The following is a 15,920-nucleotide window of genomic DNA, read 5'->3' as shown; positions in this document are numbered from 1 at the left end:
GGCATCACTTCTACAGCTCTTCAAAGATTGAAAAATTATTTTAGGAACTCCTCTACAGTAAAATAGAAGAAGAAGAAGGGTTGGTTTTAGTACCCCACTTTTCACTACCTGAAGGAGTCTCAGATTGGCTTACCATCACCTTCCCTTCCTCTCCTGACAACAGGCAACCTTTGAGGCAGGTGGGGGTGAGAGAGCCCTGACAGAACTGCTCTTCGGAGAATGGCACTATCAGGACTGTGATGAGCCCAAGGTCACCCAGCTGGCTGCATATGTAGAAGCTGGCTCTCCAGATTAGAAGCCACCATTCTTAAGCACAGACTGATCTATAGACTGTCAAGCAATCACTGGTTCTGTCACTGCAATTGGGGAAGGGGGAGTTGGAATGAATTGCTGTCCTTTTTTTCTCCTGCAAAAGCTCCAGCATGATGTGAAATGCTGGAGCTTTTGAAGTTTTCCTTGGAGATATAAGCCCCTAGTATTCCCTGGATGTCGCCCATCCAAATAGTAGCTATGGTCAACCCTGCTTAGCTCTGAGATCTGATGGGGATCAGGCTTGCCTGAGCTAACCCACCTGAAGGGTTGTTTCATTGAAACAGTTGGCAATAAGAAAAGTATAAAAATAATTTCATCTACTTGGATATTTGGGCAGAATTGGAGTAATGTACATATTCTGAACGTCCTGGTAAAATTGACAATGACATGTTCTCTTGTTTCTCCTGTTCCTGACTGACACAGGCAGAGGCATTGTACGTGTGGGGTGCGTGCCTATCTCAGGTGGGAGAGCATTAAACCAGGCCAGAGTGAAGGTTCTGCAGTTTTTGGGGAATTCTAATGTAGAAAGATAACCTGATGGAACAAAATTCTTGTTACAAACGAGGGTGGCAAGTCCCTCTTTTGTAGCTGCTGTGCTTCAGCATTCCCTCGCCCGTCCTTCTTTTCCTCTTTGCTCTGTTAACTGAAGTCACTTTCATGAACCATCTATCATCTTGACATTGTTTTGAAGGGCATCCATCTTTTCCCTTTTGCAGGAGAGTCATTAGATGATGAAATGATTAAACTTTGCGGATTGGCCCAAAGGTAAGAGCATTGTTTGTTTTCGCTGATAGCTATGCCAGCAGGCAGCCCATTCCTGGACTTAGAATTGAAGGAGTATTGCAGCATTTGTATTTAAAATAAGAGAGAGAGAGAGAGAGAGAGGGAGGGATGGAGAGTCAACCTGCTTACCACACATCTAGCTCTTCCTTAGCCATTGTTTTCCAGCCATTTAAGAATCCTACAGGACGTGCTGATCCTGGACTCTTAGCGCATTCCTGGATGCTACAGATCATTGTCTCTGTGTCTTCTGATGGCAGATTTTCAAACTGATAGGCTTGGGTGACAAAGAAGCCAGGATCACAGAGTGTGACCAGAAGACAGATCTGAGTGGGTTTGCATTGCTTGTGCTCCCCCGGGAGGGCTCCAGAGAATGCTTTGAGTTTCAGGATGTGTTTCAGGGTTTAAGTGTAATACATCATTAAAATGATTGAAAGATCCCTGTCAATGAGAGACGGTTTCAAGTGGGTAGCTACGTAGGTCCAACACAGCAGAACAAAGGTTTGAGTCCACTGGCACCATTAAGACCAACAAAGTTTTATTTTGAGGTATATAAGGTTTCGTGTGCACCCACATTTCTTCAGATACAGTCAAATGGGAGTTACCAGCCTGTACTTATAGGTAAAGTGTGAGCAGTAAGTTAACATAACAGCATAATGAAAATATTTAACAGGTTCCAGAACCTAACAGGGATAACAAGCTTAGTTTATGAAGCTATCTTTTTTTTTTAGTTCAGTTCCAGAAGAAAATATAGTGAAGGCCATACATATGCCAAAATGGGAGGCCATGTCTCCACTTTAGAATGAAGCCAGGATGGATTGCCCTTGCTTTGACTTGGCTTCACGCCAGGCGGAGGGACTTGGGAATGTTCAGCCAGGAGAAGAGGGAGTTGAGAGGGGACAGGATGGCTTTCCTTAAGGATCTGAAATGTTGTCAGTTGGAGGAAGGCAGGGAGAGGTTCCTGTTTGGCATTAAAGGACCCACAGGAATGGGTTTAAACTACATGTAGAATGGTCCCATCTAGATATCAGGGGGGACACATTCACAGAGTAGTTCACCAGTAGAATAGGCTGCCTAAGGATGTGGTGAGCTCCCCCTCACTGGCAGTCTTTAAGCAGTAGCTGGACAGATACTTATGGATGCTTTAGGTTTAATTCCGCATTGAGCAGGGGCTGGGACTAAATGGCCTGTTTGTCTCCTTTCAGCTGCGCCATGATACCATGATACTTGATAGGTTGAATCATATAGCTGTGAGAAGGGACCCTTCCATGCCAAAAGTAAATGCCCAAAGTAGCATTATGCAGAAACAAATGTTGGAAGCAAATATTTCGGTCGTGCCCTCGTTCTGTTTTGTGTAGAAATGCTGGCTATGAAAAATGTGGCTCTGGTGTAGCTCTGGTCTACAACAGGCAAATCTGTTCAGGGACTGGGATAGCTGCAGTGTTCCTGATGCCAGTCAGCTCTAAGCCCCATAGGACTTCACTTCATGCCCAGGGGGATGAATGGACCAGCACAGTTATTTGTAGGATAGATCTCGGTGGGCCACCAAGTTGGTCTGAAACAGCAGAAGGAAGTATGAGTCCAGCTGCACCTTGAAGGCCAAAAAAGTTTTATTCAAGGTATCTGATGGTATCTGAAGAAGTGTGCATGTACTTGAAAGCAGGGCCGTGTTTCTGGAGCCAAGGTTTCGTTCCCAAAGGGTACAGAATGCCTCCCAAAGGGTACAGAATGTATGAAAACTTACAGTAAAACAAAGTCTCGTGTCTTTTTCTCCACTTAGCTCATCCCACTTTGAGATGACAGAAAAGTCACCTGTTTTGAACTCACCAGAGCATAAACAAGAAGGCGTAGAGTGGGTAACAGAGCAGCAGGCAGTTGTGCCGGCCAAGTTTCCCCCAGGTAACTACTGTTTCCATGGAAGATCGAGCGGCATACATGGAGGTCAGGAAGGAGCTAACTGAGAATTCCTCTCATTTTGGACAGCACACTAATGATGCATCTCACAATTCAGATTTCATTAAACGACCGCTTCTTGTTCTCCAGGATGCCCTCAGAATTTCATAGATGCAACCTCCCATCCACATTGGATCTTAACTGCTTTGGTCCTTGAATACATCTTCACCTAGATGCCAACTCTGGGTTCAGAAATGCCTGGAAATTTGGAGGCTTGGGAGACTAGGGTTTATGGTAGAATACCAGGTAGTCTCAAAGCAGCCATTTTCTCCAGGATAAGTTGATTAAATGTTTTAAATATATAATAAATAAGCAATTTAAGGAGTCTGCAGATCAGTTCCTCAGTGAAACAGGTTTCCTCGGGAGGTGGTAGGTTCTTTGCAAGTTTTTAAGTAGAGGCTAGATAGTCATCTGACAGAAATGCTGATTTTATGAACTTAGGCAGATTGTGAGTGGGTGTCTTTTGTAGCCCTTCCTTGCATGCCCAGGGAATTGCTAATTGCCACTGTGGGATGGTAGATGAATTTCCTCCAGGCCAGGCTGGATTCTGGAGATTTTTGGTGGGGGGATCATGGAGCATGAAATTGGGGTCACTGTTGGTGGATAAGTAGTTGTGAGTTCCTGGATTGTGCATGGTGTTGGAGATACCTTCCAACCCTGGAGATACCTTCCAACTATGATTCTATGATTAATCTGCCCACTATTCTTCAAACAGTGGTCACACCTCCTCGGGCTCATTTTGCAATCCCAAAAAGATCTAACTGTAGATGTGAAATAGTATTTATTAGCCTATAAGATCCCCGAAATAACGTGTTGTGAAATTTTTAGCTGCTGTTTACCAGAGAAAGATTCGGTTACATTGACTGATGCCTTGATCACTCTTATCTTATATATCTTAATCGAAGGAATTTCTTAAGTTTTATTTTGTATACTTGTTATATATATGGTAAGCCTAAAATGGGAGCCTTTGCCCATAGCCTGAGGCAGTTCTGCTTCCTCATTCTCCTGCAAGACAGAACTGGCATTTCAGACAGCTGCTGAGCCAATGCAAGGTGGCACAGGGAAGACCCTTCCGCTTTTCCAGCCTGATAAACTGTCAGACAACAGTCCCCTCCCCTCCACCATGGTCACTGATGAGAGGTAGACTGCTGCTGCAAATAATTACTTGTATGATATAGTTCTACAGAGAGCATAGTTTTATGGTCTCAGGAACATTCAAGAAAGGCTGTTGTAGCATACCAGCAGAGGTACTCCTCAGGCTATTGTGTAGTAAAACAATAAAGTTTGCTGGGTTGCCAGGGAGTCTAATTGCTGACACTGAGGAGGCTGAAAATAAGCAGCAGGTGCCTTGAGTTCCGATTGGTGGATGAGGGACTGTAACCAAAAACATGCTAACATTTATGCATCAAAGAAAGAGCGTCCTCAGTATCGTCATACAAGAAAAGTATTTGCAAAGCTAGTTTTAGATTCTACACCGCAAAAACGCCGATAACGCTATGAGGAGGGGCTGCCAGGCATAATCAAAAATAACACGATGGGTTTTGCACAGTGAAAATAATCCCATGTGGAGAAATAAAAAACAATGTATTTTTGGGCAGCCTTTTTGTGAGATTTCCTGCCATGCATAATACACCAGAGTCTGGCCATTGGGACATGTGAATTTTCCTTCTGGTTGTGAAGTCTCATTCAGCCCACCTAGTTTTCCTTGCTTTGCGAAGGTGGATTAGCCATGAGAAGAGGCAGCAAGTCAGCTTGCTCCCAAGGATGCCTTTCCCCACTTCCCGATGTCTTTTGTTCTCTTTATTCTTTGAAGCACAAGTTTATACAGTTTGCTGCTTTCATCCGGTGCAAAATAAGTTGGCATGGGGTCAGGAAGGAGAAGGGAGCTGTCCTTCCTGCTAAGCTATCCAGAAGCTCTGCTGCTCAGGTAAATAGGAGGCTACCCCCCCCCCCACACACAGCTTCTGGTTGCCCCTTTCCTCCAACCAGAAGGAAGAGGCCATTATTTCACCCCACACCTTTGTTCTTTTATGCTCTCTTTCTCTTTCTAAAACTAGTCTTCTGGGTGATTTAAAAACAAAAACCAACAAAGACTTGAAGAACAGACAATCGGCAAGTGATGATTAAATTACTTGATTCCTAGTACCTGAAAGGCGGGTGTAGAGTTTCCTTGGGATTAGCACATGCTACATAATTAATAGAGGGAGTGAGGTTTGACCTGGAAATATACTCTCAGTGCAATTGACGCTTGCTGGTCTGTTCTGCTAGAGGCTCAGCTGAAAGCAGGCAGCATTCTGAAAGCACCATTAAAAGTAAAAGCAGCCATCTCTCCGCCGGCTTTGCTGCCAAATAAGAATGGTCTGAGAACAGATGAGCTCCTGAGCGATACAGAAATGTACAACAGGTGGGGGGAAACCTGTGGGCCTGCCAAACGAAAGATTGAAGGTACGTTCCAGAAACCCGGTAGAGCAGGCCTTTTTGTGGAAAGTTCATTCGTGGATATTAAGCCAATCCAATGTGTACTGTTTTATTTTAAATGTGTCATTCGTCATCGGTGTTCTGTGCACTGTGCACATGTGAAGGCCAACCACTGGAAGATTTTTTAGCTAGCCTAGTTAAGAGAGCAGGTGGGTCCCCTCCCAACTGGAGCCTTTTCGTCCATTTTCCTGCCTAATGGTCATGGACTCTGGTGAGGGGCCCCTTTCCCTCCCTCAGTTTTCTCTTTGCCGCTGCCTTGAGAAGAACATTCTTAATTAGCTCTGCCTTTTCTTATGGATGAACTTTCCATCTGTCTTCTTTGCCTCAGGGAAAACCACAAAGTTGCAGCATTTAAGATCTGCCAGAAATTCACCCCGAAGATCCCACGTGGGCTGAGCCTCCTGACTCAAGGCTGCTTTGTGGGAGGTGTTATTCACCTTGGTTAATCCAGCAGCCAAAACATCTGCCCTGACTGAACAACCTTTCTTTTCTCTGATAACATCTCCCGCCTTCCGTAGGTCATTTCGGGCCAATCAGTTCCAAGGCTGGAGCTGAATCCATAAACATTTTGGGACACCAGAATGGTCCCCAGTCAGGTCCTCTTCAGCAGTGGTCCCCAACCTTTTTATCACCAGGGACCACTCACCGGGGACCACTCAACGCCTTTTACTGAGGCCCGGTGGGGGAGGTAGTTTACTCCTCTACTCTCAACCACTGCCCTAACACTCTCTGATCGCTATGGTAATGTTTAAACATCCCTTCAAAATAAGATACAGGCACACCACAACAATGAAGTGTGTTGTAAAGGGCCGGGGGGGGGGGAGAAGGCGTCCCTCAGGGCCCACCTCCAATTAGTCGAAGGACCACATGTGGTCCGCGGCCCACAGGTTGGGGATCGCTACTCTTCAGAACCACCAGCAAAGAAACACAAGCACTTTATCCAGTGGCCACAAACCACCTGGTAGTCCCTGGCCCCAAAGAAGTCTGATTGGTCTTGACCAGGGCCAGAACTTTTTGCAGCCCTGGCCCCCACCTGGTGAAATGAGCTCTCTGAGAACATCAGGGCCAGAACTCTTTTGCCCGGCTTACGGTTGAGATCAGTTTGGACAAGTGAGTAATAGTATATTAACATTAAGGGTCTCCTCCGCTGCAATCCAGATAGCTCTTCCCGTCTGCTTCCTAATGAGGAGAACAGCAATGGAGATGTCACCTATTGGTTGGCTGATTTTTTAAAACTGTTTTAATTATTTTAATTCATATTGTATTTATTAAATGTTGTAAACTGCCCTGAGATGGCAGGTCTATAAATTGGATAATAAACACAAAATCTACAATTGGTATTGATGGATCTGACTCACTCAGAATCAAAAGGGGAAGATTCAAAAGAACCAGTTCCAAAATCTGCTCTTGAGGTCAGTGGCCACACTACCCCATGGATTTGTTTTCCCAGTGGCCACTCTTCTAGCATGGCCTCCATTTGTATGTGACCTAATTACTCAGAATAACTCCACTTTAGAACACATTGCTATGTCTCCAGTCTCACTATCTTTGAGGGCAACTCTGGGTCCAGAACATCATTATTCATGCTGCTGCTCCACTCAGGGTTGTTGTTGTTATTATTATTAGATTTATTCCCCACCACTCCCTTGCGACTCATGGCGGGTTACAACATCCTAAAATCCCTGTTAAAACCCCATTAAAACAATAATAACATTCCCAGCATTACCAACATGGCAAGATCGGCAACTCAACTTCCCCCCCTTCCCACTACTGGCGGGTGGAGAGGAGGTCCTGATGATGTTTACTTCAGGTCCCAATCCCAAATCCCAGGGGGGGGGCATAGGTCTATATTATCAGCCTCTCTGTAACCAGAAATGAAACTGAAAAGTCATAATATAAGGTTTATGGAGACACCAGATAGACCTACTTACTGGACTCCCTATTTGGGTCCAGCTGTCTATGGTTCTGTGGAGGAGGACTATGGATTCCAGCGTAGATTCAGAACCATTCCAAACCCAGTGTCTTCAAGTGAAGACTTGCATCTCTGCTGTGAGCTGATGCATTGGGTGGAATGTCTCGGGCATATAGGTTATTTCAGTTGATAGTAGACCCAAGGACAAAATACTGGGGTGACTCTACCCTGACACATTAGGGTATGTAGCCTTCCCACTCCTGGAAGGAATCCTAAAAATGGCAAGATCTATTTGGGATCTGCCACATCTTGTAAAGTCATCCGAGTTCAACAATAATCCTGTCACTTCCTTTTTACACATCTTGATCCGTCCTTGATGATAGCAGAGATGCAGGCTTGGCAGAGAGTGGGTGTACATTTAACCTTTAGCTGATAAAGAGGGCAGAAAGATTGATGCCTTGAGTAGCAAGACTTACTCTCCATCATCTTTAAACCTCAGAATAGCACATTACCAGATTGTTATGACAGTTTACCAATTCTTTCTATGCGAGAATTTCCTGATGACAAGAAAGCTTTGGCCAAAGTTATCCAGACAGAAGCCATCATGCTAAATAACACTTGCACGCTAACAGACATGTGGCCAATGCGTCTGTTCACACTATGGCCTTCTCCATAATTCTGAGGAGGCATGCCTGGTTACGCCAGAGACAAGTGCTTGCTCAGAAGACTTATCTTTTCAAGGCACATCTTTGTTCTCCTCTAAGACAGATGAGTCCCTCCAACAGATAGATCTGGCTTGAGACCCAGGCCTGGTCCTGTTCAGCCCCCTTCCAAAGACTCATTGCAGGTCACCAAGCTTCATCACAGCCAACCATTTGCCAGAATGACAAACATTATTGGGAGGGGCTACTGCCATGAGTTTGCCCAATTGCCACCGCCAACAGCAGTTGGCCAGGGAATTGATAATGTTTTTTCTGACTTGTTTTCAAGGTTCTATTAGAAAAAGGCACAGTTCAAGATTTTAATTCCCATTAGTCCTATGTTTGGCTATTATTCAAGGTTTTTCCTTATTAATAACAAAGACAGTGGCTTACACCCTATTTTGGATCTAAGTGGTCTCAAATTCTTCCTCCAATTCATGGATTCAGAATGGTCTTTTTGATCTCAGTGTCACAGTTGCTCAACCCAGGGGATTAGTTCACTGTTTTGGACCTTTAAGCTGTGTTTTTTCACGTTTCCATTCAAGTGAGCATAGGAAATATGTTTTAAATCTTAAGGAGCTCTGTACGAGTCAATGGTCCTCCCCTTTGGCTCAGCCTCTGCATGTCAAGTTCTTAGGAAATGTACTGCAGCTGTGGTTGCTCACTTAAGGTCTCCGGGAAGTTCCATCTTCCCTTATTTGAACGATTGGGTTTTTTTACTGCCTCTTCTAAACTTGAATTACAGACACAGTTGTCGTTAGGCCTGGAGACATGCCAGAAGCTGGGTTTACAAATTAATTGTAAGAAATCAAACTTTGTTCCCTCTCAGCAAGCTTCCTTTATTGGAGCTTGGCTAGACTCCACTGCAGCAGGAGTTTTCTTGCCATGTGACAAGGCCTTAACCATCAAGACTCTGGCTAACTGGTTTATCTCAATTGGATTTCAAAGGACTGTTACTGTTCTGAGACTTTTGGACTTAATGGCCTCCCCACACTGCCTTTGTGGTTCTCTTTGGCCATCTCAGGATGTGGCCTCTACAAAACTGGTTTTTGCAGGGTTTTAGCCACGCTATTCATTCTCAGAACCAGCAGTTCTCCATTCTGAGGGTGGTGATAGGAGTCTAAAAGTGCTTGCTCAACACTTTAGGTTGATTCTACCCTTCTGCCCAGTGCTCCATTTGGGTTCTTTCCCCCCACAAGTCATAGTTGATAACAGATGCCTCCTTTTCAGGTTGGGGTGCTCATTTCTTTTTTTTGGGGGGGGGGAATAAGTGTGTCAGAGAGACATGGTCTGAGAGTGAAAGAGGTCTCCATATTAACCTCTTGGGACTGAGGACTGTTCCTTATGCCCTCAACTCCTAAGGTGGTCCAAATTCAGATGGACAATGCTAAAACCATGTTTTATATAAACAAGCAGCAGGTTATAGCTTCCCTCCCTTTATGCCAGGAGGCCACTGCTACTTGGAAATAGGCAATTACAAACCAAACATCCCTTCAAGCCATCCAAATGGCTGGTTCAGAAAATATCACAACAGACTCACTTCACAGAACCAACACATGAATGGTCCATGAACTAGGATTACCTCTCCCCCCATCTTTGCATAGTAGGACTCCCCAACATTGGATCTATTAGCCACGAGGCTCAACACCAAGAGTGAGTCAAGATCCCCTCTTTTTAGAGGATATCTTTCAACTAATTGGAATTATTTTGCACCTTCTCTCCTATCCCTAGTGGCCAAATGAGTCAGACACAACTCCTGATTTCAGGTCTGATTACATGGGCCAAAGGGCATATTTATTTATTCAGGTTCCAGACCTATTGAGTGTACAGGGTACTTCCCACCCAAAGGTGTAGAAGAACCTGACTGCTAACTCCAGAGAATAACCCTACTCTGAGTCAGTGAGGTCAGTTCTTGTCAGTGCTCACAGCCCTTCAACGCGGCTGTCCTATTCTTACAAATGTAAGTGTTTCACCCTTTGGTTGGAAGACTGAGATTTCTCCCCAGCTAATTGTCCATTGTCACTTGTTTTGGAATATTTACTGTTATTAAAGAGCTCAGATTTCAGTATCTTCTGTCCATTTATAGCAATCTCTGCCTTTCAGGCTCCAGTAAAAGGGAAGTATGTCTTCTCACATGAGGTTTCAAAGAGGTTATTCAAGGACTTTAGCAATCTGTATCCTGAGAGGACACCCATTGTACCTCAGTGGTCCCTGTCCCCAGTACTAACTCTTGAAATATAAACCCCATTTGACACTTTAGCCACCTGCTCCCTGGATAAACTTACCTTGAAAGTGCCCTTCCTAGTGGCTAGTGTATCTAATGCCTCATGGTTTGCCTACTGCAGGGCACTCCCTGTGCCAATAATACATGGGATTGAATGTGTGGGCCTGAGATGGGCATTGGTTGAGAGCTTGGCCATCTGGCTGGTGTACCACTCGCCAACTGCACTAGCAGATTCCCTGCCAAGCTTGCAAGAGACAGCAGCCACCTGGATGTTACAGTACCAATGACTGTTTTCTTTGGGTGACTTTAACAGCTATATGGACAAGTCTGCAACTAAGGAAACCTCAGACCTGGTGTCTTCTATGGCAGCACTACAGTTCTCATACTGTATTTCCAGCCCCACCTGCCAAGCAGGCTACACTCTGGATCTGATCCGATCTTTTGCACAGGGGTAGAGGTTGATCAGATGTCAATAAATGGAGTGCCACGGCCAGATCACTCTGACCTGAAGGCCTGGCTATGTATACCACACCCACCTTGTATGGGAAGGGGCTTATGGATCCAGTTGGGTTCCTGAATGCTCTTCATGACCCAATGCCTCCCAGTGACTCTTTGGAAGACCTGGTGAATTGTGCAGAAGCAGTACATTTAATCTGGAAATAATTTTATCAGAAACACAAGGATTTTCATATGCAAATTTTAAATGGGGGAGGGTCTAAAACAGATTAAAAATAGGCCTTGGGGTGTATAGACATGCAAGAAGTTTCATGAAAACAGGAATTAGCTTAATGCTTGTACATCCTTCTGAGCCAATGTGGTATAAGAGCTAGGTTTTTGGATTTTGACTCTAGAGCTGTCGGTTTCAATCCCTATACATTGTATCTTATTTGTACTCAGATCCAAGGTCCTAATTTGTGGATAAGCTCTTAATGGGCCATAGCTCATCTGATTTGTGTTGTTTTTTTAAAAAAAACTTTCTGATGTTGTCCCACTTCCAATGTGTCACTCTTCACCTTGGCTGCTATGAAAATTTGGGCAAAATTTATTTCTTTACAGAGCATACCTTTTGGATCTTTGGCTTTATAATGTTTAATAATGCAGGGGTGGTAAATTGTGATTCTCCAGATGTCCATGGACTACAGTTACCGTGCTGGCAGGGGCTTATGGGAATTGTAGTCCTTGGACATCCAGAGAGTCACAGTTAGGCCACCCCTGTTTTAATATGCTCATTATTGTAAATTCAAACCAGGGTAGATATTTTTCTGAAGGATCAGTTTAACATGTACTTTAATTGAGACTGCAAGTATGGTATGTGAAGGGAAATCACTGTATTCTTACATGTATCTGTGTTTATTTTTATTTGCAATTGCCTTAGGCTCGATGCAATACATTTACCGAGGGCCTGATTTATACCAGTCACACTCTCTCAGCCTAACCTACCTGAAAAGGGGCTCTTGTGAGGATAATGTGGGAATGGGAGACTGTGTATGAACACGATGCACATAATGATGGACTTCCGTGAATATCTGGGAGGGGTCAAGGAAGCTCAGCACTGGGGGTGGGATTTTAACCCCTCAATGATTCTTATTCTCTAGGTGCCCCAGGCATAGAAGTTAAGCCCTGGTTGGTATTTGAATAGGAAGGAAGTCCAGGGTTACTGCTCAGAGGCAAGCACAGGCAAACCACCTCTACTCAGCCCTGGCCTTGAACCCGCTCCAGGATTGCCCTAGGTGGGCTGCAACTTGATGGCAAAGAAACCCCAAATCTCACAATCTCAGTAAAGTCTCTGTGCTTCTATCCATTCCGGGAGTGAGGGTAGGGTGGGGGTAGGTGCATCACATGGTGCTGTCTGTCCCCCCCCCCTTGGGAAAATTGCAATTCCAGGGGCCAGCTGAAATTGCCAAGACTGCAGGAGGAAAGGGTTAGAGCCAGCACCTCAATACATGTACATGTGGCACCACAATAAGTCAGGGAGCCTGAAGATTGGGGGAGTCAGGAGATCCATTCACGGGTACCTTGTTTTCCTCACCTCGTTTGATCATTCTTAAGCAATAAAATAAAACAAAACACAGAGAGGCTTGGAGCTCTAAACGTAAAACTGGAACTCACAAACAGCAGCTAAAGAGGCATTATATATAGTTTTCAGGACAGGAAATGGTTGCCTGGCATTAAGTGACGTGTTTGCTCTTTGTGCCATTTAGAGCTGTTAATGGAGCATCTCCAAGAGATCCGAATGCTGAGGCACCAGCTCGAAGAATCCATTAAAACCAATGAAAGCTTGAGAAAGCAGCTCGAGCAGCAGGTGGCAGACTCTGCCCTGGACCAAGGTAATGTGTATTTCACGACTAGGGCATGAAGTAAGAGGGAAGTGGAGCTATGCAGAGAATGGGCTCCTGGACAGATAAAATCCCCAAGCATGAAGAGATGCTGATTGAACCTCATTGTGAGCATCTATCCAGCCATAATAATACTGATGGCTTCTCCCACTCCCTCCTATTGGATTAATCAAGTTATAACCTGAATGGGCAGACTGGGGTTACAACTGGGGAGGGAGGAATGCCTGCAGAAGAGAGCATTTTACGTTGATACTTCATCAGTTGAGCTGGCTACTGGTTTCAAAGTATGCTTCAGGGTCCTGGATTTGACTTGGGACACCCTCAGGATCATTGGCCCGGAGTATCTTCTGGACGGTCTGCTCCTGAATCAGCTCTCCCTCTCTTTGCGGTCTGCCAGTGATGTTCTCCTCCAAATTCCATTTCAGTTTGGGGCTTAAGTGATTTACAGCTGAAACAGGGCCTTTTTAGTGGTTGCCTTAACATGGCAAATTTCGCTGTCCTTTAGAGGCATATCCATCTTCTTCACTGGTTTCTTTTTGAAGGCTGGCAAGAACATTTTCTTAATCTCCTGGGACTTGTGGAATTTTAGATCTTTTTGAAAACTTGGTATTTTATATAGCCGTTGCTTGGTAACTGTCTTGATTTTAATTGTGTACTACTTCTAAAACTTGGTTAAATATATATCTCAGTGCAAATAGTAAAATATACTAAGCTTGAATTGTGTCTGCGGCCTCTAATTTGGTGAGCCGGTTTTGAGTCCCCATTCCTCCTCCGCGAGCAGCCAGCTGGGTGACCTTGGTCTAGTCACAGTCCTGATAGTGGTGTTCTCGCAGAGCAATTTTGTCAGAGCTCTATAAGCCTCACTTTACCACACAGAGTATCTGTTGTGGGGAGAGGAAGGAAAAGGCAATTGTAAACCGCTTTGAGACTCCTTCGGGTAGTGAAAAGTAAGGCATAAAAACCAACTCTTCTTCTAATACCTGGTGCAGAATGTGGGATCCACAGAATCATAGATGTATGAGTGCCAAATTAGGAGGCACCCAGAGTATGGTTGGAAAGCATGTAATTATGAAAACATGAAAATAACAGGTTCAGATCTGGTCAGGACCTGCATGAGGAACTACCGGGCAACTCTAGGCATTCCACATTGGGCTTTGTGATGGAAAGGTAGGCAAGCAAATGGAGTTAAATAAATGTTTTGCAAGCAAATGGAGTTACATAAATGTTTGGGGCAGCCTTTCTCAATTTTTTTACCATTGAGAACCCCATGAAACATTCTTCAGGCTTTGAGAAACCCCAGAAGTGGCACGATTTTCCAGAATATGTTTCGGAAGCAGAGCTGTAGACATGCCCATCCAGGGGCCCTCCCCTCCCCTCCCCTCCCCATCCCCTCCATCATTTTTTTTGGGGGGGGGCAATTTACATGACCATCTATGGTCTTATCACCTGCTAAACGTTTAAAGAATTTTAAACATATATTAAAACTTAATTCCTACCCATTTAGGAAACCATTTCATGTTTGTTATGAAACCCTGGTTGAGACAGCATGGTTTAGGGCAGTGGTCCGCAACCTTCTTCAGGCTGCGGACCGGGGACGGCGACCACCCGGCTGCACATGCCGTGCATGCGTGGCACTCTTGCACATGCGCGTTTGCGCCATGCACGGCCGCAAACGCGCATGTGCAGCACTCCTGCAGAGGCAGGGAGCTGCAGCCTGGTGCCAGGGCCTTCGCGGCCCGGCACTGGGGACCACCGGTTTAGGGCATGGGGTGTTTTAATCCCAAAGTACTAACACCTGTTTCAGCCACATAGTGCAGGGCAGAAACATAACCACTTTATTGGAGCAGGACAATAACACGTCGCTGGGAATGCCTGAGACCAGACTGATTTTTCAAGCCTACCTGCATGAGAAGACAGAAATGAGCCCCTCCTCTTCTCATTTTTCATGCCCCTACTGGGGTTGAAAAAAAGTGCAACCCTTGAACATTGTCTCTCCATCTATTTTGTTGTTTAAATGGCTGCTCCTGCAAATGACAGTTCCTCACGGGAGTAATTTACACTGATGGAAAAATATATCTAAAACCCCCTGATTTTGTTCCTGAAGTATTTACCCGCTGTTGGAAAGGCACACGGTTCTCACAAAATGGCAATACCTGAAATGGTTCCAGCTACTTTATAGCTTCATAAAGATTCAGGGGTGGGGGAGATGGCTGTTAATGCAGCATGCGTATATTATCTTACGCCTTACATCCATCTCTCTGTTACTTTAGCAGATTTATCACTGTTTGATGGAAAAATTCAGAGGGGGAAAGGAACAGAGCTCCTAATGATAAGTAAGAGATGACCCTCTTGCTTTTCGGGCTCTGAGCATGTGGCTAGATCAAATGGCAAATTCCGGTACTGTAATGTGTTTGACCTCAATTTGGCCGCTCACCTTCTTGCATATGTAGGAGTAACGGCCACATGAGAAAGTTAGTGATGTCACTGAAATGTGTAATATGAATTTATGTAGCTCATAATTTTGGGATGAATTACACATCACCCCCGATTTCCTAGGAGGTTCCTCTACAGCTCAGAATGTAAAATGTCCTTCAGCACATCTGTAGAATCTCCTTTCAATATAATTCTTTCCCCCATTTGTAGACAGAAATAAAAGCTCAAACAATACTACATACACCCCGCCAAGGGGATTTTAAAGGCCTGAGTGCAAACTGAAGACAAGTCCAAGGTTGCTTTGGGAGGAACAGAAGCTGTGTAATCCAGGTGTGGCCAAACTGTGGCTCTCCAGTTGTCCATGGACAGTTGTAGTCCATGGACATCTGGAGAGCCACGATTTAGCCACCCCTGGTGTAGTCCCTGAGCTTGTCTGCCTAGTATCTTGGAATCTCCTTAACTTAGATCCCTCACGGCTTTGCAAACACGTTTTTTTTGTTTGTTTTATTTGTTCTTTTTCTCATCTTTTTTCTTGATCAGCACCCCCCCCAAAAAAAAAACACGCATTTTTGACAAAAGAACTGAATTTATGACAGTGTCTTTTCCTCCCAAAGCATGGGGTTCCAATGGGTCGGACACGACTTCACAACTAACAACAATATCATTTAAAAAATATTTGCAATAGTGGTGGATTGTAGAGCATCACCTTGAAAAATGGCATGTTATTAAGGAGTTTATACCGGTGCAGGTAGCCCTTGAGATGGGCCAAATCCATTTATTTATTTCCTTAA

General features: G+C 44.6%; 1 protein-coding gene across 2 annotated transcripts in view; it reads left to right on the top strand.

The window, feature by feature from the left end:
• CDK5RAP2 (CDK5 regulatory subunit associated protein 2) overlaps positions 1 to 15,920 on the top strand; it is a 176,843-nt gene that overhangs the window by 135,362 nt on the left and 25,561 nt on the right. For both annotated transcript variants that reach the window (XM_077305310.1, XM_077305309.1), the window contains exons 26-28: positions 1,029 to 1,077; positions 2,873 to 2,991; positions 12,562 to 12,687. In XM_077305310.1, the coding sequence (XP_077161425.1) occupies positions 1,029 to 1,077; positions 2,873 to 2,991; positions 12,562 to 12,687 (294 nt within the window). The remainder of the gene's footprint in view (positions 1 to 1,028; positions 1,078 to 2,872; positions 2,992 to 12,561; positions 12,688 to 15,920) is intronic.

The sequence above is a fragment of the Paroedura picta genome, chromosome 12, assembly GCF_049243985.1.
Source record: "Paroedura picta isolate Pp20150507F chromosome 12, Ppicta_v3.0, whole genome shotgun sequence".
Classification (NCBI taxonomy): domain Eukaryota; kingdom Metazoa; phylum Chordata; class Lepidosauria; order Squamata; family Gekkonidae; genus Paroedura; species Paroedura picta.
Note: the sequence above shows the minus strand (reverse complement) of the source record. Positions and strands in the feature narration are given on the sequence as shown.